Source organism: Pelecanus crispus, chromosome 5 (genome assembly GCF_030463565.1).
Source record: "Pelecanus crispus isolate bPelCri1 chromosome 5, bPelCri1.pri, whole genome shotgun sequence".
Classification (NCBI taxonomy): Eukaryota; Metazoa; Chordata; class Aves; order Pelecaniformes; family Pelecanidae; genus Pelecanus; species Pelecanus crispus.
Genome location: NC_134647.1, coordinates 17,121,616 through 17,146,511, shown reverse-complemented (window position 1 = coordinate 17,146,511; position 24,896 = coordinate 17,121,616). Strand labels below are relative to the sequence as shown.

Genomic DNA, 24,896 nt, shown 5'->3' with positions numbered 1-24,896 from the left:
AGGAGATGTTTTGCAAAACTCTGTTTAAAAGTCTGCAGATTTGACTGCATAACTCTGGTTTTGTTGCCTTGGGAAACACAGAACCAAATTTGGATCTGTATGGTGCCCTCCTTCTCCATTGTCATAGCATCATTAGAAACACCAGCCATTGCTATGTTGCAGTGTATTTGCTACTTGCTATCAGTCCCCGAGTAATACAGCACTGTAGAAGAGGGAAGAGACATTCTAAAATGCTCTTTAAAGCATTTAAATCTTTTCATGAAAACACAAAGCCTGTGATTTGTTTTAATAGAGCATCTATACATGTAAGTTGTCTTTTATACATAATAAAATATTTATACAGAATTTACAAGTCCTGGTTCTCATTTTAATTGCTATTTATAACTGTGTTTTCTTTAGCATCTTAAAAGTTTTTAACTTGTTGGATAGAACTGGATGATTCACTGCTACATGGGAAATTACTAGTTCAGCTAGAAAAGATGGGGATTCATACAAGAATTTAAGGTGTGTAATGATCTGGCTGAAAGAGAGAGAATATTACATTAAGAGTACTGTCATTCTGGAGGAGAGTTACTGGCAAAGTTACTCAAGAAATACCCTAGGACTGATTATAATGTAATGTTTTGATTAATGATAATTGCTTAATACATAGAGGAGTATTAATGATATGAAGAGTGAAGGCATAAAGTATTTAAAAAACAAAACAAAACCAAAAAACAAACGACCCAGAATTTAAGAGAGATGGGATGGAATTTAATAGCAAAAGACATGTATGTATCGAATAAAAAGAATTTATTTGAGGAGCTCACCAGTTGAAAATGAAATATGTAGAGGAAGACCTAGGTAATCACAGATGACTAGAAATTGCAAGTGTGTTGGAATAATGAAAAATACAGCCTAGAATGTATGAGATATCTCTGATAGAGATTGGGGAAGAATAGGTGAGACTGCATCTTAGGTGCTATGCACAGTGTGGTTATGTGTTCAAGAAGTTTGATTTGAACAGGTAAGGCAACTAAGATTATCAGGTTAATAAAGTTTCTGTGAGTGGAGAAAGGGTTATACTATAATGCTTTTTGCTCTGCCTCCCTGTGGTTTAAGCAGACCACAAGCTTGCAGATCAAGCCCTGGCACATCTGGAAGCTCTGTAACCATGGGCTTAGGAGAACTTGTTTCTTTGGACACAAAACTGTGCTGGCTTGATTATGCTGCTTCCTGTTGGATTAGATAGCAGGTAGCGGAAACGTGGATGTCTGCAAGAGACTAAATGTATCCTCAAAAATATTCACATACTTAGTCTAGAAAGGTGACGAGAGAGGAGATAAATGTTCTCTTCAAACACCTCCAAGTTAAGGAGTTTACTCCTTAAGGTAAAGGGCAATGCTTGCCCAAAACAAGTGTCACCAGCTAGCAATGAATAAACTGGTGTAGAAAGTTTCAAGCTGTCAGAAGAATGAGAGTTTAGAATAAATTTACTGTGAGAAATGGTGAAGACAAAAAAAAAAAAAAAATTCTCCAACCAGCCATGAAATGATGGAGCATGGGGAAAAGAATTCTATAAAGTGATTGCTTAACTATATTCAGTTTGCTTAACTGTATTCAGTCAGTCTATTTTCCATTTTTTCTTACTCTGTTGTAGGTACATAGGCGTGGAAAGAATCTATGAGGTCAATGGTGAAGTAGTCACAACTCCAGCAAAGTTGTATGCCAGTGGTGAATGAAACTTATGAGCTCCTTAAATACCCCAGCATTGATGTGGCAGTGAAGATGGAGAGTAGCATGCCTGGCAGCTGTGAACATGAGAGAAGTAGGCACTGGGGCTGTGTTTGGAGCTAGAAACAGAAGAGTGCTGTCATGCAGAGGACTGGGCAAGGGGAGTAGGAGGGCCACGTAGAGCAGAGGGCTTGGGGCTATACAAATGGATAATGTATGAAAGCATACATGAGATCAAAGTTGAGGAACTGGAGAGGTGAGCTGTGGAGTGCAGGGAGGATGGGGAGGGTGAGAGAAATGGGATGAGGCAAGAGCAGTCTGGGTGCCTGATGTGTGTGCAACTTCCACCATATACTAAAAAAACCAAAACAAAGGCCACTACTGGTTTTGATCATTGAGTTTTTTCCTTCCTATGTTATGTTGTCAGATAATGTTTATAGCTTAAAAAAATGCTATCATATAATTACCAAAGTTTTACATCTTTGGTAATGCCAAACTTCCCCTGTGCATGTCCCAAGAAAGACTGAAGGGATATAACAAAGCACTAATTCTTTGCGTTCCAGAACGACATTAGTTTGCACTGGCAGGCTCCCGTGAAGGCAGATGCATTGGAGGGGTTTTCACCTCCTGAAGCATCAATGGAGGATTTACAGGGTCATGTGAAAAGCAAATGCTAAGATGATTTAAAATGCTACCAAATTATAGTTATAGCACTGTTACAGCTACTTAGGACAGATGTAAATACATATGCTAGTACAATCACTGTGGAAGACAAATCCAACTGGTGTTACATGTTACACCCTTCTGATTTTTGCAAGGTGATTGTCCGTGTCATGGACTGTATATATTGAAGCAATATAAACTATGATTCCCTGGAATGTGTGTTGGAAAATACTAGGGAAGAGGTCCAAAGTTGCTCTATATTTATTGTTCATATATAGGTTTTCATCTAAATTTTACACCAGCAGTAGTAAATAATAAACTTAGATGGGAAGGTGTGAGTAATAACTATTTTAATACCTGATCATTTTAAGAATATGTATTTTTATATATATATATGCACAAAAAAAAGGAAAATATTTTGTCTGTGATTGATATACACATTCACATATCTTTTTCCCTTTCAAAGAAAATAAGTAAATGTATACCCAGAGCTTGCAAATATTATTTATTCATGTTCATGCTGAATTAAAAAAAAGAGTAGATGGCATGTGGGTATCTTAAAAATAATTTAATCTGAGAGTTTCCCCTATGGTTTTCGAAGTAATTTTCGTAAGCAAACCGCTGACAATACTACACTGTGGTTTTGGTACCACTAGATGGTGCTGCCTTTATAGTGTTCCTTAGTGAAAGTCAGTGATTATGTATCTATGAAGAAAAAAAACCCCAACCAACTATAGCTAAAAGCAATGTACTTACTACAGCTTCTTAAAGATAGAGGAGTTCTGTTATACTTGTTTGACAAGGACTCTTAGCCCTTGTATGTGTAAATGTGCTCAATCTGTGTTCATCCTTTCCACATGCTTAAAATGGAAATTTGCATATAACAAATAGTACAGTGTCGAAAGTTTCATGTAGGCCTCATTAGAGACAATCCAGCCTTTGCAGTCCTGTATGCCTTCTGCTGAAATTTATCTTTAATAGAGTTTGTTAATCATTGAGCTTTGACACTCTGCCTGTTACCATGCAGAATTCAAAATAAAGACAGTTCCTACTCCGAAGACATTACAATCTAGATGAGATAGGAGTAAAGAAGGCAGGAAATAATTGAGGGGGATATTTTCCTTGTTTCAGGCACCATTGTAAATTTCAGTCCTTCACTGCAGTAAACAGTAGATCTTTTGACACCATTTAAAGAGTATTGTACCCATCTTGGCAACATTTGAAATATACTGTTTGCTGCCAAGTGTTTATCTAGTTGGGAAACAGTTAAATTGAAGTGTAAACTCACTGAAGCATCCCACTTCACTCAGATAAAAGGAGGGCTGGAGTCAGGGATTTTGGAAGGAAGCGTCTAAGGGATAAACAACTGCAAGAGAATATTTGCTGCAGTTACATTTCAGGATAAGATCTGCTTTTACCATTTTATTGTTTCAAGTCAGTCAAATGTAGAATTGGTATCTAAACCAGAAGCTGGAAGGTGTGAGCAGATTGTTGAGATTGCATTGTTTCTGTACTTTTGAGAGGAAAAAAAGGAAAAATTTGGAAGTATGAATGAAACATTTTTCTCAAAGGCAAAAGGTTGTGTGCTTTCCCCTGTGCAGGACATGAGCTATGAAATGGCCCAACTTTGTTCAAGTTAACCATTATTTTTTCAGAAAGCAAGTTGCTTAGGCAACTTCAAGAAACCAATAAGCAATAGCAGCTGTTTGGGATGCATTTGAAGTAGGTTAAATTTCTTTGTCTGCAAAATGCAGATAGGGATTTGCATTCAGGTTATCACTTGTCAGCTGAACTGCAGAAAGTTTGTGGGGACTTTGAGCCTGACAAATACAAAATAATGCAAGTAACCTGCAATAAAGAATACTTAAGCAAAGTTGTGTTGTCATGAGTCAGGAGTATGCCCGTAGGCAATTACTAAACTGACCTGATAGGCATTATCTTAATCATTTGTCTGAATATTGGCATTTGTGGGAGATTTGTACAGTTTAAAGAGCATGCTGGGGCACAGACTGGAAAAGGCATAATATTATGAGATAAAGCAATGCCCATATGAAAGTATTTCATACAGAATATCCATTAAAAAAACCTAAACCATATACAAACAAGTAACTGTTACAAGTGGTCTGAAAAAGAGCATCATGTGATGTCTTTCCCAAAAGCAAATGTTGATGTTCTTAAAATTAGAAAGAATGCCAACATATGAAGGCCGTTTTCTGGAAGTGTTTATGGGAAATGTCAAAGAACTGTAGACAGAGAACATAACTAACATGCTAAAGGAATTGTTAATGGAGAAATGTGTAATACATCAACGCTGACACATCTACAATTACAGCAATCCAGTCTTAAATAAAAAGTCAGTTCATTTAGGATGAAAGAAATTGTAACGTGGAAAATCCAGGACGTACAATTAAGTAAAACCCCTATAATGTACATTGAAGATGCTAATTTATGATAGAAGAGAAATATTTGACCTGGGTCTAAGGGAAGCTGATAAGAAGGGACACTTAAGAACTTTTCTCAAAGAAGTTCTTAGGTAATATAAGATTTCAGCCATGTTTACATTAGCAGCTAGGTTCGTTTTGGCAATTGGTTATCAGCTGTTTGTTTTTCTAACCGAATTAGTGCTTACCTTGGTTTACAATTGCAGGTGTAGACAAAGATAAGATTAAAAAACATTTAGACAAGTATCTTCTACTCTCAGTAGCTCAGCTTGTGAAGGTCTTTGTCTCCTTTATGCAGATAGGGGTAACCGCTTGAATTTGCATGAAGATTCCCAAATACTTCAGAGATAGTCTCATCCCAGATGACAAAAGGAAGCACTAACTCTAGATGATTAGAGAATCAAGAAGGTATGTGGGGAATCAGTTACACATATCTGGAAGGGCTTCGTTAAAAACCTTCATCTAAAATACCTCTGAAAGGCAATCAGTATTTCACTATCACATTTATAGATGCTTCTTTTATGTTATTGTCACAAATGCATAGATAATAAATCAATAGTAATCATGATAAACTCTATGAAACACCAGTTATTTTCAGATGAAGTTGTATGAAATAACATACAATTCTTTTCACACAGAATGTAAGCACCAAACTCATCCAAGACATAATCATTTACTAGTTGCGAGTTAGCTTACCTATTTGCGATACAAATAGGTATCAATGCCAGAAAGTGTGGGCAGCCATTTGTCTCGCTTCTATCCTGCATTGTTTTTTTAAAAATGGTTACAAAAATATCCCAACTGTTGCAGATTTCTGAGACACTAATCTCGGCTGGCAAAGCTTTCTAATTCGTATCATGATGCAGTTGATCAATCACCTCACCAGCTGAGACTGCAGGGAATGGTTACATTTATCCATTCATTGGCTATGTGAGATTAAGTTGACGCAGGAAAGATCTAATCTGCTCGTGGTCCTCTACCAAAGCAAATGTCTCTAATGTTTGTATGTTTGCAAGACTGTAGATTTTAGGCCCACAGTCAAGAGTCTCCAGTATGTTGAATTCCACTTTCTGCACCTTGTGATGTTGGGTCATCTTGACTGATAAGGCATTACTGGCGAATGTGTAATAGAGATTAATGTTTTAATCTGTTATGACCCTGGGCCACACTGGAATGCAAGAGTAGTACTTGTAATTACTGCAATTATGTTGATGTATAATTTGGTATTATGTACATTTCTAATTATTTTTACACCAGATGTTGGCATTTCACCACCTAATAATATGGGAGATTGAAAGAGCAAGTGAAAGTTATGCAATTATTTGGCTAGAAAAAAATTACAAATAGCACACTATCCTCATTTTACTATTTGTTGCTCTGTCTATGAAATGTAGGATTGCTTGCCTTGCTAAATGTTTACCATGTAAGCCTTGGTAAACTTGGAGCGCATTGGCATGTTAGGAAGGGATATTCTTGTTTTTTACAATCCACGATCTCAGAAGATCTGTCAGCATATATACATCCAGAGGATAATGGTGTGCAAGATTATTCCTGTCCAGGCAGCTTGCTTTGTCTTGCTGTGATGGAGTTCACTAGTATTAGGTAGACCAAAAATACTGCTCTCTTATAATAACTGCCTTTTGTGTTTCTGTTTGCTACCAGTTTCTGGAAGCTAAATAGGAGTAGCTACAGTATGCAGTGGCTTATTTTCTCATATCTATTTGTGGGTATGAAGTCCACTGCAGCTCACAATAGTGTGACAACCATATTAGAGGTATAAGCAAGCTAATGACCTCAGTGAAGCAGGAGTAGTTGAGGAACAGTCTCTTCCAAAGCCCTAGAGCTAGAATATACAACAACTAAATCCTTGGGATTTGAAAAGGTCAGATCACAACTGAGATTTTAATTCTTTTTTTTTTTCTTTCTGTCATAAGACATTCAAAATTTCTAAAAGCACAACACTGGTCTAAATGGTATCTGGGGAAAAAAAAAAGTGTAAATGCAAAAGCCATACAGACAGAGTGGGAGAAATTAAATGAGTTTATGATTTTGCTCCTTTTTTTCTTAACGACAGACATCTTTTGGATGTTTGTTTGAAATAAAATACTTGCAATAAGCAGTTTCTCTTTCATTCCTCTCTTTCCATATAAGATGGAATTACTGGGTGGAAAAATGTTGTTTTGAGAAAGGGGAGGGGAACGTTAGCAGTAGCTGGAAATAATAGCTTGTTTGCACAGTTTCAGGTTCCCATTTCAAGCAAGAATTTATTTGACATATTTTCAGGCAGGTTCCTTTGTTTCCTTAAAGGTATCGAATGACAGCGGGGAATGAAAATATCAAAGGCTTTCCTTCATGAAATGTGAAGATCCTCTGCTTGGGTAGTTCAGGTTATTTTCAGTTTGTTATTTAGACTGACATATATATGTGAGCATTGTGATCCATTAAACTTTCTTCCTTTAATAAGGACTGGTCTTTCGGAAGCTCAGCAAACTTCCAGCTACTCAAACTCTTTCCCTTTGGCTAAAGTGTTAGAGGTTCAAGCTTCTAGCATAGGCACATCCAGATTTAGTTCACACATTCAGCCCAGGGCTGTGCACAAGAAGTTTGATCTGGTTTATTAGAATTAGATGGTTAAATGAGGTTAGTCTGGCACCATGCACTCATTCTGGACCAAGTAATTTCAGTTCTGTGAACCATCTGCCTGGATGTGCATATGTAGACTTCTCATTTTGTGCTTCTCATTCTTGACTTTTTGCAATATAGAAACTAAATTTATCTTTACCTCCATATCTAAGAGAGAAGTACCACATTTCACGTCTTCCCTTAGCTTATGACTCAATGTCACTACCATCAAAGTATGCAGGGAAAGAAATGACCATGAATGCCTTAAAATACATGAAAACATTGAAGCGATGGCTTAATTCTCCCTGCCCTTCCTTGTTTTTGGGTTTTTGGGATTCAGTTTTTGAAGTTGTTTTCCTCTCTGGAAACCTATTCATGTGATTCCAAAAGGTGGGGTTTTGAGAGAACATCCTGTATTGCAAAATTCCTAGTAAAGATGTTGAGATGCTGCAACATTTCCAGACTTGTTCTTTGGCTTTCAGGGTAAAGTAGTTCAAATAGCATGCTTTTCCATCACTTGTACAGTGACATGTTAAGAAAAAGTTCCACAATTTAAGCTGTTTGGTTGGTTTATCTGGTAGAATTGCCTTGTTTCAAAACTGAGTTTGGAAACAAAACAGAAATTTAGCTTGACATTTATGTTTATTCCTTCTAGCATGCTGATGACCCTGCTATCTGTATACACAAGGCTGTGACTCATTAAACCGTCAAGGATGCTTACTTTAAGACTCTGTAAATGTTTTCTGCTAAATTTGGCAGGGACGCTTCAAGATGTCAGAGCATTGAATGACACATAAAAATGTCACATAATCTGTGAAGAGAAATAGATCAATTCTAACTACGTGACCCTCAATTCTAAGTCTCTATAGTATTCCATTGTCAATCATGGATCAGATATTCGTCATTGAATACAGTATTTAGAATTTAGGTAAGAATCCAGGTTGGAATAGCAAAGAGCTGTTGACACTAAAAACTATTGATGGAATTGTCTGCTCTTTTCCTTCAGAATGGCTTATGCTTCATTCCTGGTTTTCTGAGCATGTACTATCACAGTGCATGGACTCACATTATTTTTAAGGTGGAATATTTGAGTGTTGCAGCTGGCATCTAGATAATATAAATGATTCCAATGTATGAAGGCTTCCATATGGTAAGCATCTACTTTAATTCTCTTGACCCTGTTCTTTGCTTTCCACTAGAAATTAACCCTTCGGTGTGCATCAAGAATAAAGCACATGTATAGTTTGAAAAATTCCTTAAAGTCCCTGTAATATCGTAGAATCATAGAATGGTTTGGGTTGGAAGGGACCTTAAAGATCATCTAGTTCCAACCCCCCTGCCACAGGCAGGGACACCTTCCACTAGACCAGGTTGCTCAAAGCCCCATCCAACCTGGGCTTGAACACTTCCAGGGATGGGGCACCCACAGCTTCTCTGGGCAACCTGTTCCAGTGCCTCACCACTGTCATAGTGAAGAATTTCTTCCTTAGATCTAATCTAAATCTACCCTTTTTCAGTTTAAAAGCCATTACCCCTTGTCCTATCACTACATGCCCTTGTAAAATGTCCCTCTCCAGCTTTCTTGTAGGCCGCCTTTGGGTACTGGAAGGCTGCTATAAGGTCTTCCTGGAGTCTTCTCTTCTCCAGGCTGAACAACCCCAACTCTCTCAGCCTGTCTTCACAGGAGAGGTGCTCCAGCCCTCTGGTCGTCTTTGTGGCCCTCCTCTAGACTTGCTCCAACAGGTCCATGTCCTTCATATGTTGGGGGCCCCAGAGCTGAACGCAGTACTCATATCCAGAAGCATTGTTTTCCTACATTGTTTTTTTTTTAACTAGAAATGCAAACACTTGTATTGATTTACCTTTAATAAAAACTAGTGACTCTTAGAGTGGGTTTTGTAAAGATGTACAGTTAACTTTTAAATTACTTACTGTAGATCTTTAATTCTTTTGAGGTCTTCACTGTTTTTCACTGAATATAAAAGGCTTTAACAGAGTTGATAAAGCCAGCTGGTGGAAATGGCTGAGTTGTTACAGGTAAGAATGATTTTTTTGCATTTGTCTGTGTTGTATTTTCTGCAGTTCAGTCCTGGCCCAGGACTAGGAAAGCAGTATTATAAAAGTCAGTAATTATTAATTAGAACAGATTGTATAATAATGGTGTATTGAATATGTGCATAAAACTGCACTTGCCCAAACTGGAAAGTTACTGTCCTCATTTGCTGAAAAATCAAATCCCAAACGCCAAAAGCAAAGAGTTGGATAATTTTGAAAACTGAACAAATCTGAAGTGATAGTGAGCTTACAGTAGACAAAGGTGAGATAACTCTTGTAAATAATTTGTATTGAATGAGTCACTCAGTTTTGTTACCAAGGAAATGAAATGGGGCCATCAGTAAAGGGAAGCAAGGAGGAAGACATTGCAACTGGGGGCAACAGTTACCATTACGTAGGTCTACCTGGTATGGTTATCACCAATATGAAACCTTGTGGAGGTGTGTTTTACATAAAATATTTTCTGGATTTCGCTGATGTTTTGTGCTGTTGTGGTATCCTGGTGATATATCCTTTGTGTGATTCCACCAGATGGGCCATGTGTTCTATCATAGGTATAGATGGGGATAAATGGGCCTGTCTATTAGAGTATATAATTAATTTCCATTTTTTAAATATTTTAATAAATAGTATAAGGCTTCCAGAATTCTCAGAATAATTTCCAAGGCAAGCACATTATTCACTTACCTGCTCCCATGTTGATGGATGATAATGAAAAACTAAAAAAAATTGTTTCATATGTTCCAAATCCTTTCTTTTCCTGCATGATGAGGCACATAAAAATTTTGGTAAGCTTCTTGGAAATATATTTGTGCAAAGCTTACGGACCATTCCCATTCTTTACTCCATTTGTTAGTGAAGGGTAGCTAACCTGTCTTAAAATCAGGGCCTAAGGTGACTTTGTGGTGGCAAAATCCATACAGGCAGAAAACAGAAAATAGCTACATGCAACTGAATCAAGCATGTGAAATGGCACGTGGATGGAAAAGAAATTTGATCTGAATTTTGAAATTCAGTGAAAAATCTGCCAAAGTTTTGAGATCCCAGTAAGATATATCATGAAAATCACATAATTCTCAAGAATTCAAGCAAGCTTGCAATCAAGGGACAGTCTTCAGTGAGACATGAGACAAAGTTTTAATATAATTTTATTTCCTGCCCCTCCCCCTTTCTGAGAAGGTGAATCTTTCTGAACTAGACTGGCAAAGCTCTCAGCTTTGGAGCCTTCCCTGTGCCATGGTAGTATGTATTTTTTTGTCTTTGGGACACAAGAAGAGTCACTTGGGTATCACCTTCTGTTTCTCATAAGAAGATAGTTAAGAGATTCAACAGAAGTTGTGAGTCTGAGAGATGTGGGAGAGAACACCTGGATGCTATGTTTAAATCAAAGTTGTTTCGTCTTGCATTTGTTTTAAGGGACAGAACACATTATCAGTGAGTTTTTATCTATTATTTGTATGGCAGAAACTTCCTAATCCTTCCCAGCACCTTTCTGTTGGAGAACAAAGAGAGAGTTTGCATGAGAATATCATCAGTCAGAAAGGAATGCTAAGGCAAACTAGATAACGGTGAAATTGATATCTGAATTACCCTTAATAATGTTATAAGGTTAAAAGGAAAGACAGAAGTCACCTTTGGAAGTTCTTCCTGAATATTTTCCAAGAAGAATGCATGATCTACAATAGAAAGAAAAAAGTGAACAGGCTGTTTAAGGCAAGCAAGGTCGGAGTCAGAACTTGATTAGATTTTGCTACATAATATTTTTTTTGTAATTTTTTGTTTTCAAGGTGTTGGATTTACTGTCTTAAATTAATCCTTCAACTGACATCACTAGAGCAATGGAGTGATGCTGGCAATGAGTGAGGCCAACTGACTTTTAGTGTTATGGCTAGAGTTAGAGCTGGAATAAGGCTACGGCTCCAAGCAACGACAAGCTTTGGGGTTGTTTAAAATGTGAACCTCATCTCTAAATACAAACAAGAAATCATGACTGAAGTAGACCCATCTTGTATTATATTAATACTCAGGGAGAAGGGCTTTAGAGTTCTTGGAATAATTTATTGCAAATATTATTTAGTAATTTGAATTTTAGTAATTCAATAATGTTATATTTATATTTACCATAAACATCTTTAATTAACAGCTCTGCTAAATATTTTAAAAACACAATAATTATAAACTTAAAATCAGGACTCCTTGCTGAAAACAGACAAAAATCAATTTTACTGGGTTTTAATCTTCTCTGTAACTGGAACAGAGAATATATACTTCTAGTTCCATGAATGGTAGAGACCACTACTATTGTAATTTTAAAATTATTTTATTTAAATGATTTGGATTATACATTAAAGAGTTTGCCACCAGCAACAGGAAAACAGATACATTTTGATTGTCACAGCTTGTAGCTCTAATACACAAGCTACAATTAAAAGGTTCAAGTCAGGAAAAAAAAAGATATGTTAGTGGACACATTGCTGAAATAACTTTTTAAAAAATAAAATTTTATAACAATTTAAGTTGGGAATCATGAAGAAAACATCTTGCTCCCAGATGGACAAACTTGGCAAAAAAGTAATAACAACAATTAAAAAAAGAGATTTAACAACAATTTGTGCAATGAAGGGAATAAATTGTACCTAAACTACAAACTAATAGACTCCAACCCAGCAAGCACTTAAGCATATGCTTAATTGTAAACATGCGAGCAGTTCATCTCTCTTTAATGAGACAATTGAGAAGTGAAATGCACTTACGGGGCTGAGACCTAACATAAACATTATTGACTAGGGTATTAATCAATTAAGAAAGCAATAAAAAACTAATGTTAGGTATGTACATGTTAAATATGTGTGCTTGTGCTATTGTGTTTGGCAGATTTGCTTCTTCCCCATGAACTGTGTAAATGAGTCACACTGTCACGAGGGAGATGGACTACAGGTGGGTTTCATAACCCACCTGGCTTTCTCAACTTTAGCTATCTAAGCTATTCATCTAATCTCCCTCTGTAGCTAAGGGGGAAGGGAGATGTTTCTAGAAGCTGTTTTAGCTTTTATCATCCTTTGGAGGTACTCATTTCTCTCTTTCGACTATAAAAGGGGCCTAGGTGACTCAGTTTAAACTAGATGTGTTTATCTGGTTCCAGTTAGGTGAAATGAAGTGTCCTGGGGTCTCATGTTAAAATAAATGAGACAACCATGCACATATTGAACCTAATGAATCTCATTGCAGGAGATGGATGTAAGCATCAAGTTCTATTCCTTTTAACTCCAATTGTGCAGAATCTGTCACTAACAGCTTCTAAAAGGTTAGACAGCCCTGACTCACAGTGACACAAAGCACATATGATATAAGCATTAAGTTGCTAGCCTGTATGTTTATTACTATGTGTAGTCCTACTGACACGCGAAGTTATTTACATTCATAAAATTGTAAAAAACTGTAAGCTTGAGATCAGAACAATGGTGGATCGATGTGAGACTGAAATGTCTCCTGTCCACGAAGCAACAGCCTTCAGCATATATCACCTGGCTAAAATGGCTTATATGTTCAGTCAAATATATAGCTGCTCATAGTATGTGATGTTCACTGGGTCATGCTTAGGGGAATACCTTTTGTGACACACCTGGAGCCCAGCAAATGCTTTACAGCTTTGGTACTGATCCAATCAAGCACAGAAATAACTGGGAAATGGCTCATGCTGAGAGGCGGATGCTTGCTGTTAATCTCAGCTTTTAAAATGTACACAGTCTGTCATTTTTCATTGTGGTGAATGTGTCTGGCCACTTTTGTTTCACAATTGTCTGGTGTTTGCCATGGACTCTCTTTTCAGCTCGTGCTCAGTCATTCGCTTTTCACTTGAAAGGATGTAATCAGACAAAAATCCCTTCAAACCCAGTTTCACTGAAGAAAAGACCTAGGCAGGAGAAGCAAATATATGAGGTAGGGTGGAGAGGAATGTGTTCTGACCCTGAAACATCTGCTCTTTTAAATGTGATGTTACAAATGTTTAACCACATGTGCATCTTTCACTCTTAAAAGCACAGCTAAGGAGGAGGAGACGGGGAGTGAGAGACAAAGAAAAGGGGATATTAATTATGTTTCCAGATGATACTGAGCAGTGAGATGCTGCAAAATTATAGAAGATACTGGACAAGAAATGTAATATGAAAATACCTAGTAAGACTGAAATTATGGGCAAAATGAGATGCATCTGGGACAAATACACAGTTGAGTATCTACAGAAAAACACGGAAATATGAATACTAAATGTAAAGCCAGAAAGGAATTGAATAAAATTGCAGTTTGCAATACAGTGTGGCAGCACAGGTATGCACACGCTTAAGTCTGAATAGGTCTTATATCACTGCTCTTTTCTCATATACAACTGAAGAACATGCCTAAGTATTTTATTAAATAGGAATAGTATGCCTACTAACATAATTGAAGTATAGCATGGATTTAAACTGGTTTCTGAATGAGGGCTTTTGTCATTAAAAAAAGAGAAAAAGCTACTGTCTTTAACAGGCAAGAAATGCAGAATTATCTCACAAAGCCTCACAAAGAGGTGTTGGCAGGTTCTCTGCCCACGGTTTCTAAGGGCTCTGGCAAGACAATTGTTTTTATTCAAAGTTCTGAATGAACAGAAATAGTACTGAAGCAGAAATGAGAAACAATAAAGGAAATAGAACATGAAAAACCTGGCCTGGCTCTCTCAAGTCATCACCTTCAACAATTCTTCTGTTGTTTTAGGTCGCGATAGTGAGCGCTACGCTACTCCCTGTGTGTGTGTGAAACTCTGGAGGTAACAGTCTTCATCCGGCAAAACAAGGAATGTGTGAAATCGTCTTGGAACGCAGGTAGGTTTTGGTTACTCTCCCAAACTGCAGGTTAGGTTACTGTACAGCACTCTGTCATTGTGACTACTAACCGAGAGTGGTAACAGCCATTAGCCAGCATCTCCCAAGTCCTGTTCCTCATTTAGTTGCTTTTAAGTACTAGTGGCTCGCTGCTCCGGTGTGGGAGGCCCCTCAGTGTCTCTCCCTGCATCCTACCTCCCTCCTTGAGATGCTTCCTTGAGATGCTTCCCAGCTTTTCCCACCCTGCCTGCCTCCTCTGGGATGGGCTGCGGCGGGTCCCCCGCCGCAGCCCATCCCAGAGGAGGCAGGCAGGGTGGGAAAAGCTGGAGAACACACATCCACGCTTCTTCTCCCCCCTACCAGCAGCAGCATCGCACCCCTCGCAGACATTTCACCCAGCTTTGTGCTGCTGCTGCCACCTCCGGGGGCGACGCGCGGCCCCTTTAAGGCGGCGCAGAGCGCACTGTCCCTTTAAAAGGCGGCAGGCGGGAGGCGGCGGTGGCGGCGGCGGCCGGGGCCATCGCCTGCCCGCCGGCTTTTCCCCCCCTTCCTGCCGGCCCGTCGTTCGCAGCCACCCGTTAAAAAGAGGAGGCAAGATGGCCGAGCTGGGCAGCAAGGGGGTCACTGCCGGGAAGATCGCTAGCAACGTCCAGAAGAAGCTAACCCGGGCGCAGGAGAAGGTAGGGGAGATTTGGGGAGGGGGGGGAGATGCGCGGCCGCTGCCGCCTCCCAGGATGCGGGGGGCGATGCGGGTACCGGGGATGACAGCCCTCCCCAAAGCAGAGATGCGTCTCGCAACGGGTGCAGCCCTGCCCCCCCCCCCCCCCCCCCCCTTCTCTGCCTGCGAATTTAGGGCCCCTTTGCAGCCGGAGAACGCAAAATTCCGCAGTTGCGAGCTGTGAGGTTTTTCCCATCCGTCTGCACGCCAAGGATGAGCAGAAACATGGCATCGGGTTCAGCTGGGAGAGGGGAGGGAGGCCCGAGCGCCACACGTTTGGTTTAAATATGCAGATGCTTATTGTTTCAGGAGGAGGAAGCCTTCTTTCTTTGCTATAGAGCTTGCGCTTTATGTGGCAATTTCAAGAGCAGCGCTGTATTCTGCGATAAAGAAATACGTAACCTCAAAGGTGGTGAGGAAGAGGGGATGGCCGCTTGCTTCCTTATCTTCTAAGAGCATAGCATGGTATTTGCTACTTGCTTTACTGACCTTGAGGTCCAGATTTTGGAATGGTGGTAAGGCAAAAACCTACTGTCTTTGAAGATTGTGCCGATGCCTGGTATGGGAGGGGTGTTTTTTGAATCCCGGGAGCCCTTTCGCTGCTTTCCACCCACCCCTGGGCCAGAAAAAGGTGCCAGGGATATGCAACGGATACTTTTCATGTTCATCTCTCTGGCATGCTGCATCTGATGCCAGATGCCTGCTCTGTGTAGGGATTATCAGACGTTTTACGCAGGCACACTGATCAGCTGCTTTTATCTCCGGCACGCTCATCTTGGTTTTCAGTGATTTGCTGTGAGATGACATTGACTGAATAAGGACTGCTGCATCTTCGAGGGAGGGAGGGTGAACAGATCTGCCCACTGCTGCTCTTGTTCCCTGGGAGTTATCTTTAGCAGTTAGATTTAATCTGGGAGGTTTGGGATTGGATGCAGTGCTGGCCTGAGCCTTGTACCAATCGCTGACACTGTTACAAAACGCTGCTGGGTCAGAATGGCAACCCAAACCTGTTGGGCCTAATTTTGCACATGCTGCTTCCACTGGTTTAAGCTCATTTACTGAGGCTACGAGCTTGATTTGAACTTGCCTGACTGCTTGGAAAAAACCGCAGGTGAATAGCAGATCCAGTATGGAAATGGATGCAGCCACAAGGTCCTGGTTTCGCTCCATACACGAGAGTGAGCGTGGCCACATCTGTGGCTTTTCCCCTAACTGCGGTTCCAGGAGGGGACAGGACAGGGAATCTGGCTCCTGATATCTGGTCTACCCTGCACTCACCATAGATGCTAAATTCATTCTGTGTTAGCCCCCCGCTGGCAACCGTATTTTTAGTTAATACCAAGGTAGGTGGTACAGGCTGAGCTCTTGGCCTGCTGATGAAGTATTGTATTTATTGGTACAGCTTGGAGCCAAGTGTGGCCTGCCAGGCCCTTCCCCAGCTTCTTATCTGAACACACAGAAGTTCTTTTCCTAGGGAGAGTGTTTTCCACAAAGTCTTAACTGGAGATCCAGTTCATTTCCTTGCTTATTCGGGTCATGGTGATTGGGGATGCAGAACAACAGCAGCAGCAATAGTAATTGAGAGTTGAGCTGTGTATTGCAGGTAATTTGCAAGGTCTGAAATCAGTTGTTTGTCTCTTTACACAGGAAAAAGCATGGCTCCTTTTCCCTTTAAGGAGAAAAGGAAAACAAAACCCAAAGCACTTGCTTAATAAGTTAACACAAATTCTAGGCCCTTTGGCTGTTGTTATCCTAACGCAAATGAAACAACTTTGCTCTCTGGGCTCTCAAAAAAGAAAAAAATGGCATCGCTTGCTTCTTTGTCTGACTGGCCCCTTCATACTGCTATAGCTTCATCTCTAAAAATTCCTCTTTCGTGGAGTGTTAGGTGTTTTACCTCCGTCTCTAAGGGACAGGCTGTCACTGAGGTGAGCATGTGAATGTGAACTTTCAGCTCATGAGGCAAGACACGGCTGAATACGAAAGGAAGAAAAAGGCACCAGTGGTTGTGGTGCTATACTGGTGTTAGTCTTGTGGTGTTTTGTTTTAAACTGTAATACGTGATACAGTGTTTAACTTGAAGGGTAAACCGCATGTCTGGAGAGAAGGACCAGGTGTTTAATAAAAAAATAAAAAGGTAAGCAGAAGTATGCAGAGGTAGATCTGGATACATAACAGACCAAGCACTTAAAAATGTATTAGATTTTGGTGAAGAGGTGCTCAGTGGGGTTGAACTTTCCTTTTTGAGGCTAGTATAATTTGCAACTTAAACAAGCTGACAGTGTTCCTTTTAAGTATCCTCTTTCAATTTGAATCTAGGGTAAAAATTCTTCCCTTCAGAGTGGTATCTCCCTCCCTACTTCAGCCCTGAGGCTTTCACTTCAGCAATTTCCTTCATGGTGAATTTAAGCTTTGTGCTCAGCAAAGAATGATGTCTTTTTGTTCAATGCAGAATTTGCACTGAAACACTGTACACATCCTTTTTTCATTTCTGAGACAGCTATTATGTAAAGTATGTAAGCTATTCCTTCAGAAGTACTGTTTGTTTTGCACCTTTCAGCAAAGCTATTGGCTATTTTTGGAAGACACTTTCTCAGTTCCACAGGAAGTATGGGGCAGAATGGTTGACTATGCTGTTTGCAAGTGGGCTGTGTACCCTTTTAACCCCCCCCTCTCTCTATTCAAAGGTAGCCTCAAGTACAGTACTTGGCAATAATTTGCCCATTGTCCAGTGAAATGTATCAAATAAGTGGATGCCTCTGTCCAGAGGAACCCGCCTAGCAGAAAGGACCCATGCAACTGTTGCTAACTCATATATCAACCTTTACAACTAACAATTAGGAGATTTAGGTTGCAAGTTGCGCTGTGTTCATCCTGTAGTTAGCTGAAGGATTTTCAGACTGAGACGTTGAGCTCTGAACCTTTCATTATTCTAAACTTCTTAAAATGGAGTGAAATTGTAATGCCTCCAATGTTATGGTGTCTTGGAGAGAGCCTAGTGTTTGCAAGCTCTTTTAAACTTTGCCAGTAAGGATTTGAAGGGGTTTTTTTTATGTCTGTAATCCATCATCTCTGTTAAAATTTATGTTTATGGTATGTGATCAATTTTTATCTTATACTTCTGAAATTTTTAAAAATCTCCCCAATTTCCACAGTCTCATGTAACAATTGTAGCAGCACAGGCTGTGTCCATAAAGGATATCTTCCTTTCCCAGAACCTTAGGCTTTGTTTCTTTCCCCTTGTAATCCCTTGCTGGACATGAGGAGGTTGTGATTTGAGTGGAAGAGGGTTTGCAGAAGGCATGGCTTGCATTTTGAGTTTCCCCTGATAAGGCTTTTTTTTCCCCTGATAGGACACACTTCAGTAGGTGGAACATGGCAGGTGGAACACCTAGAATGAAATCTCAGCCCTGTTGAAGTGGGTCGGAGTCTATACCAATGAGCAGCACCCAAGAACCTTAAATCAAATTTAAATACAGCTGTCTTCAGGGTTCAGCTGTCAGAGACTGCCTGATCTGTAGAATGTCTGTAGATCGAGAGGGAGGCTTTATATAAAAAATGGTAAATGCAGAAAGCTCTCTTATTGAGAAGGAAGGATCATATCTATCTGCTTGGAAGGAGGGAAGTTCCGTATTGGTTTTCCTTTGGGATCCTTCTGTCTTCAAAGCCTCTATGGTTTTTGCTTGGTTTTGCCATCAAACCATCCTACCCTATGCAATCTGCCTTCTTGTGCCAGTGAAGTACAAAACAAAGAGCTACAGGAGTTGTTATCTTGCTGATCCGGCATGAAACATTCTTTTTTTTTTTTTTTTTTTCCTGGAGAACTCCCCAGAAGACAAGGAAAGGACACCTTTACTTGATATCTGTTATCTTGCTTTCTCAAGGAGGCAGGGCTTAGGTGACAGGTAGAGTCTCAAAGGTACTTTGTGCCTAAAGGTTGCTGGAAAACAGGCACTGGATAGAGGAGGGAGATCTGAATTAATGCCCCTAATGTACAGATGATTCCAGTATGAGCTCAGACTGTTACTGGGTATCAGGTAATCTGCATGGGGCATGGAGGAGGTGAAATAGGAAACCAGGCTTCACATGTTTCCTTGCCCATGGAATGGTTTGATTGGCAGGGTGCTTACAGTGCCCTGCTGAAGGTGCCCCTCTGGGTTTGGCAACAGATTTCTTTTAAGAAGCAGAATCTCATGAACGGATGAATTTTGTGATTGGAAAAGGCTCAGACCTGTTCCTGATCACTTTACTTTCCCTGTAAGTTTGAGTCATACAGCCAGCCCTCTTCAGTGCAGTTCTTGTGAGATCAGGTCCATAAACTAGGATCTGTGAGATCTCTGTTCAGTGAAGACTTGGCGAGGCTCTAGGCAGGATAGAGTTAGTGTTACAGAACTCGTCTGGTGGGGGGGTGCCACCAAACATGTCTCTCCTCTCCCTCCATTGTGTATGCTGATAGTTAAGGCAGGTTTTGTGTGTCCAGGCACAAATGTTTTTTGCAACATCACAAATGCTCTTGGCATGTGACTGGCAAATGGCATGGCTAGCCAAGCCATTCAGGAAAGCTGTGTGCAGCCCGAGGTGTTCATCAGCTAGCCATACTGGGGTCTTTGGGAATAATGCAAGTTTTCCTTTGTTCCTGGCTCTTTGGACAGGGACACAAGACTGTTGCTTGTGACCAAATGTGTCATAAAGCTCTGGTTTTAGAAATTTTGGAGTGACGAGGGTAGCTTAGGTTGACAGGTATTAGAGTGGCTATTTTTTTCCCCACTGCTGTGATGGTGACTGGACACCTGAGCTGCCCACTGTGCAAGTTCTGCAGCTTCACAAGGATCATCTTACAGTCCTGGCTGTCTACCTGTACATGCAGGGATCAGACTCTCTCTTCCCTGAAGCGCTGTAATGTCAACTTGACATTACCATGAAGATAGGCTCGATTTGCCCAAGCAGAACAGACTTGTAGCCCTGTTTTCTTCAATTGGCCACAGCTCAGCATGCAGGGCTCCCTAAGTGTGCTGGCAAAGCCACGGTGTGCAGACCAGCTGCTTCTGCTGTGGGGTAAGGCTGTATTAACGTTGACCAGGAGACTCTGCATTCTCCACCCCAGAGCAATGAGATGGGAACAAATCTTAGTACGAATAAAGCTTCTTCTGAGAGCTGCTGTCAGAATCAGTCCATTTTGATGTCAGCCTGTGTTTTAGCCTTCCCTTTAGGGACTGTGTATTTGCTTTTCTGCAACAGCTGCAACATTGAATGCAAGAGTGCCAGCCAACCTGTACCATTCTGACATTCATACTGCTGAGCTAAAAGGGGGCATCTCTCACAGGAAGGTGTTGGAAGAGAGAGAAAAGTAATTTACATTGTCTTGCTAATTAAAATACATTTCAGGTATGGTATTAGTTGACTATTTAATACTGCCAGAACAGGAGTGAGGAACCTCTGCAGAATCGCCCGAACTGTTGGCAGCAGTGCGAGGGATGAATAAATCTTGGCAGGTGTTTTTTCAGCAGGTGTGTGCAAGTGACTGATGGACCTCAGACAGCTCAGGTTTCCCTTGGAATATCTCCTGGCTTTGCTAGCCTCTGAAGCTGCTTGATCTTAACAAAGCTAGCAAGTAGTGCAGGGTAGGTCCTGTCCCTCATTCCTAGAGGAAAAATTGGAAATATAGTTATTTGCAGAAAATAGGAATAATGAATCTTTTTCTGGTTTAGGTTACATTTTTATTATGCCAGCTTGCTTGCATAGTTTTATTTCTTAGCTGCTACTCAGAAAGTACCTCTCTTTAGATTTGTAGTTCAGTGGTCTGAAGGAACAGCCCTGGTAAATGGGAAGAGAAACCTGGGTTGTACAGCTGTTTAATTCCGCCCCCCCTTTTTTTTTTCCCCTAAGTTTCTCCTTGATTATGTTGAGAGCTTGTGTTCAGGAAGTGTTTGGACCCTAGCTATGTTTCAAGGAAGACTTGGAAGCCAGAGCTTGGGGCGTTACACAGACCTAGACAAAGGTCTCATAGAATCACTGTGAAGCAGCTTTATGAAATGAGGAATAGGTACTGTGTTTGCTCAGACCTCTGCAAGTCCACATGTATAACATAGATTTTTCTATTATTTAAGCTGTGCTGGAGGAGACTTTGCTCAGACCTGTAGCTGGAAGGTTAAAGTTTTTGAAAGTCAGCATTTCCAGAGGGGTGCAGTTAGGAGACTCATAAAAGCCAGACAGTGTCGCCTTTCTTTTTGTCTCTTTTGTCTAAAGAAAGGAGAAGTCTGGGTTGCAGTTTGTGCTTAATATAGGCTGCCAGGCAGGATGGAGAGTGCAAACTTTACCAATAAGGAGGACAGCAGTGCTTAACAACAACTAATCCCTCTGTGAAAACCACAGGCTGCATTTAATCTTTTGACGATACACAGATATCGAAGTCTGAAGGACTGGCCTCTCTGCAAGGACTTGACATGCAGATTCAGAAAGCTGATAACCTGTTCTGAAATTATTTATTTTTTGGTAATTCTTCATTGATCATGTTTGGTTTGTGTATTTTAAGTAGGTTTAGAACTTTTTGTTAAACTTGCTTTAAGAGCCACACTAGTTTCTCAGTTCTTTTCCAAGTTACCTTTTCAGGAGGGAGATTAGAGGTTGCTATAGCTGAAGTACAAACATTTTTCACTGGGCAGTTGCTAACACCGTTTCAAAACTGTGTTAGGCAGAACTGCAGTGCTTGTTTGCCAGCAGGGACGGAAAGGGAACTTCAATTGTACAGTAACTGCAGCGTTTGAAAACACAGATAAAAGTGTTCATGCTTTTCTCCCCCCCTCCCCCTTACTTCACACCACTTGGCTTGATTGCACATTTTATCAGGCCAGAAACAATAATGCATGACTTACCTTCAAACTCAGCTCTGAGTTGGTTATTTGCAGAGTGAATAAGCAATTATCTCCCATTGGATTTATTTGGAATGGTGCCAGTGACAGATGTGAACATATACTGAATAAAGACTGACATTTGAAGAAAATGTAGATCTCTGCATCTTTTTACTTAACAGAAATACTGGTCCTGTAGCTCTCCAGTACCATTGTAGGTAATGTAACCCATTCCTGTATGTTATAGTAAGTCTTTTGATCCTACCAGCTCTGGGATTCTGAATGTGGAAGGACCAACCTTATTTCCATTCCTACTTCCTCAGCCGTTGTGGGGAAAAAAAAAAGGGCAAAAAATTAAGGGGAAAAAATAGTATGTTTAAAAAATGCAGGGAGTTCCTTTCCTGGAATTTGGTTGTTCAGCTCATTAATTTTGAATTTTCAGGCAGTCAAGCGGTGTCTTGGGGAGATACTTTCTTCCCCCTTTGCCTGTGGGTGGAACATGAGCCCTCTGGTCCAGATGTTGATTCTGACACTAGAGACCCAAAAGAGGATTGAGTTAGTGTGGCAGGGGACAGCATGTTTCAAAGGTTGCTTTGAAAATATATTTTGGAAAAATTCTGGTGAGAGGGATGGCAAACTCTGTGAGAGACAGTACTCAGGAAAAGTTTACATTTGTTCAGATGGAGAAATATACTTGGGTTCTGCATTGAAACACTCCTTAAGGTATAGGTTCCTCAGCGGAGGAGTGAAATGACTATTCTTCTGTGTATTGAACTGACTTCTACAGTAGGGGAGGGGTGGTTTTAGCTGGAACGTGCTCTAAGCTGTCAGTCCCAGGTCTCTGGTTGAGGCCTTAATTTTTGAGGAGGCTCTTTGGGGAGCGCATTGTGGTGCTGTTCCTCTCCAAAGACAAATACTGGGATTTTTCTCTTTTCTGTCTGTTTAGAATGAGCAGCTATTGCAAAAGGCCTAGCCTAGCTGTGTGTTAATAAACTTGAGCCATTGCAAGAATGTACCCGCTCTGATAATGTTTTCCTCATCATGCATACAGACAGTATGATTATTTGTTATTATCTGCAGTGTGATTGTATTATATATTACCAAAAAAGGCCATTCCCTATCCTGAAACAATTCCAATGTAAATATTGGACAGTCTCAGTTAATTAAGACGCTTTTGGTTTGTTTCAGTAAAATTCTGTATTCCAGAAAACTTAAAAGGGTTTTCAGATATCTTTCCAGATGTTTGGTAAGGATGGTTTTGTAGGGAAGGGTGCAGGGCTATTTTTGAACAGCCAAATTTTAATGAAAATACATAAACTGAAGAAATTGGAAAAGAGATTGGCTTTCTTCGGAGAGGAAGAGCAAGAGCAGCTGTATGTGCAGGGCTGGGAGGGGAGGGTTTGCAGACTGACTACGGTGTGGTGTGCGGGTCAAAGAAAGTCAAAGGGGTGACGTGATCAGTTGATTGGAGAGCCCTGTAGTGGTATGCTACATCCAATTGCTCATGGTCTGGGTCTTGTCTGTGAATGGGTATTAGAGTAGTTTGCCAAGCTGGAGGCTTTTGCTCTCCTTATTCCCTACCCTTGGTGAACATAAATAATTCAGGGAGGAACTGTGCACTATCAGGGCTGGATGCCCTCATGATGAGGCTGTGGGTATGGTAGGTGAAAAGAGCTGTGTTGCCATGCTGGATGAAGGTGATTGACTTTGAGCTTGGGGTGGTTTTAGCTGGAATGTGCTCTAAGCTGTCAGTCCCAAGTCTCTGGTTGAGGCCTTAATTTTTGAGGAGGCTCTTGGGGGAGCGCATTGTGGTGCTGTTCCTCTCCAAAGACAGCGTGGCCCAGATTCTTCGTAAGTACTCTGGCAAAGCAGCCAGTGGGCTTACACCCATTCACAGCAGGAGAACTTGGCCCTTCAAGCCTAGTTCTCAAATTTGCTGTTATGCAACCTTCAGCTCTTCTGAAGTAGAAGCAGCCCTCTTGGGTGGAAAGGAAGAAGAGCTGTTGAAAAGCCACTTGGGAGGAACCAACAAAAGCTGATCATCTGTGTTGCTCCATATGTTCCCGCTTTGATAGGATAAGCCACATCCTGCAACCCAACCTGTCCATGGAGGGCACCATTCCTAAATCTTTCCCCCATGTCTGGTTTCTTGCAGCTATCACCCTCTGGCTCAGGGAGTGCCAACAGCTGATCCAAATGTCAGTGTCTTTTCCCTTCACCCCTACATGCATGTTACATGTTCCAGATCTGTCCTGCATTTGAGAAACTCCTATCCTTGTTCAGCAAGGTGGTTGTGAACCCGTACAGGAGCTTTCCTAGCCTCTTAAGGGCTCGGCATCCAGCCTCTCCCTTCTGGAGTCCCTCTCTCACATCGTTCTGCCTTATAAGAGCTCCTCTGCCCCTCTCCCTCCTAGCTAACACCTGCTCCTTTATCTCTTTCTCCAGCTCAGGCATGGCCCCAAATGCCTTTTATGTTTCGTCCCGATTTGGTTGCTTCATTTTGCATTAGGGCCTGCATAAAAATACTTCTTGCAAATGTATCAGCATTTAAAATGAGTGTTGCAGAGGAGGCGGCAGAGGACTTGAGAAGGGGGATTTGTGCAAACAGCACTATTTATGCTATCTATTTCTCTTACTAGTGTTACTGTTGGCTATAGATAGGGTTTAATTAAGCTATGTTAAATGCCTACCCAAGTAATAGACATTGATGTTGCTGAAGTCCTGTTGCCTGGAATGTCACATTGATGCCAGCTGAATTAAGTGATGCCATGTGGCCTTATTAACTACAGAGCTACGATGTAGCTACTACCCAGCTCCACAGTTGTGCCCACTTGTTTTGGTATCTGCTTAATGCTGGAACAGACAGAAGGTAGGGTGGAAATCTACCTGCTTTCTTGGAGACTGTTTGACACGTCCTGCTTCTGTATTTTCAGGGTATTGATAGATACATAGTCTTCCCAGTCTCTGCTTTGCTGAAAAG

At 40.7% G+C, this 24,896-nt stretch overlaps 1 protein-coding gene across 9 annotated transcripts in view; it reads left to right on the top strand.

Annotated features, from left to right (window-relative positions):
- The first annotated feature begins 14,946 nt into the window (after window positions 1–14,946).
- The window catches only part of BIN1 (bridging integrator 1), a 97,163-nt gene continuing 87,213 nt past the window's right edge, over window positions 14,947–24,896 (top strand). For all 9 annotated transcript variants that reach the window (XM_075710203.1, XM_075710201.1, XM_075710198.1 and 6 more), the window contains exon 1: window positions 14,947–15,030. In XM_075710203.1, the coding sequence (XP_075566318.1) occupies window positions 14,947–15,030 (84 nt within the window). The remainder of the gene's footprint in view (window positions 15,031–24,896) is intronic.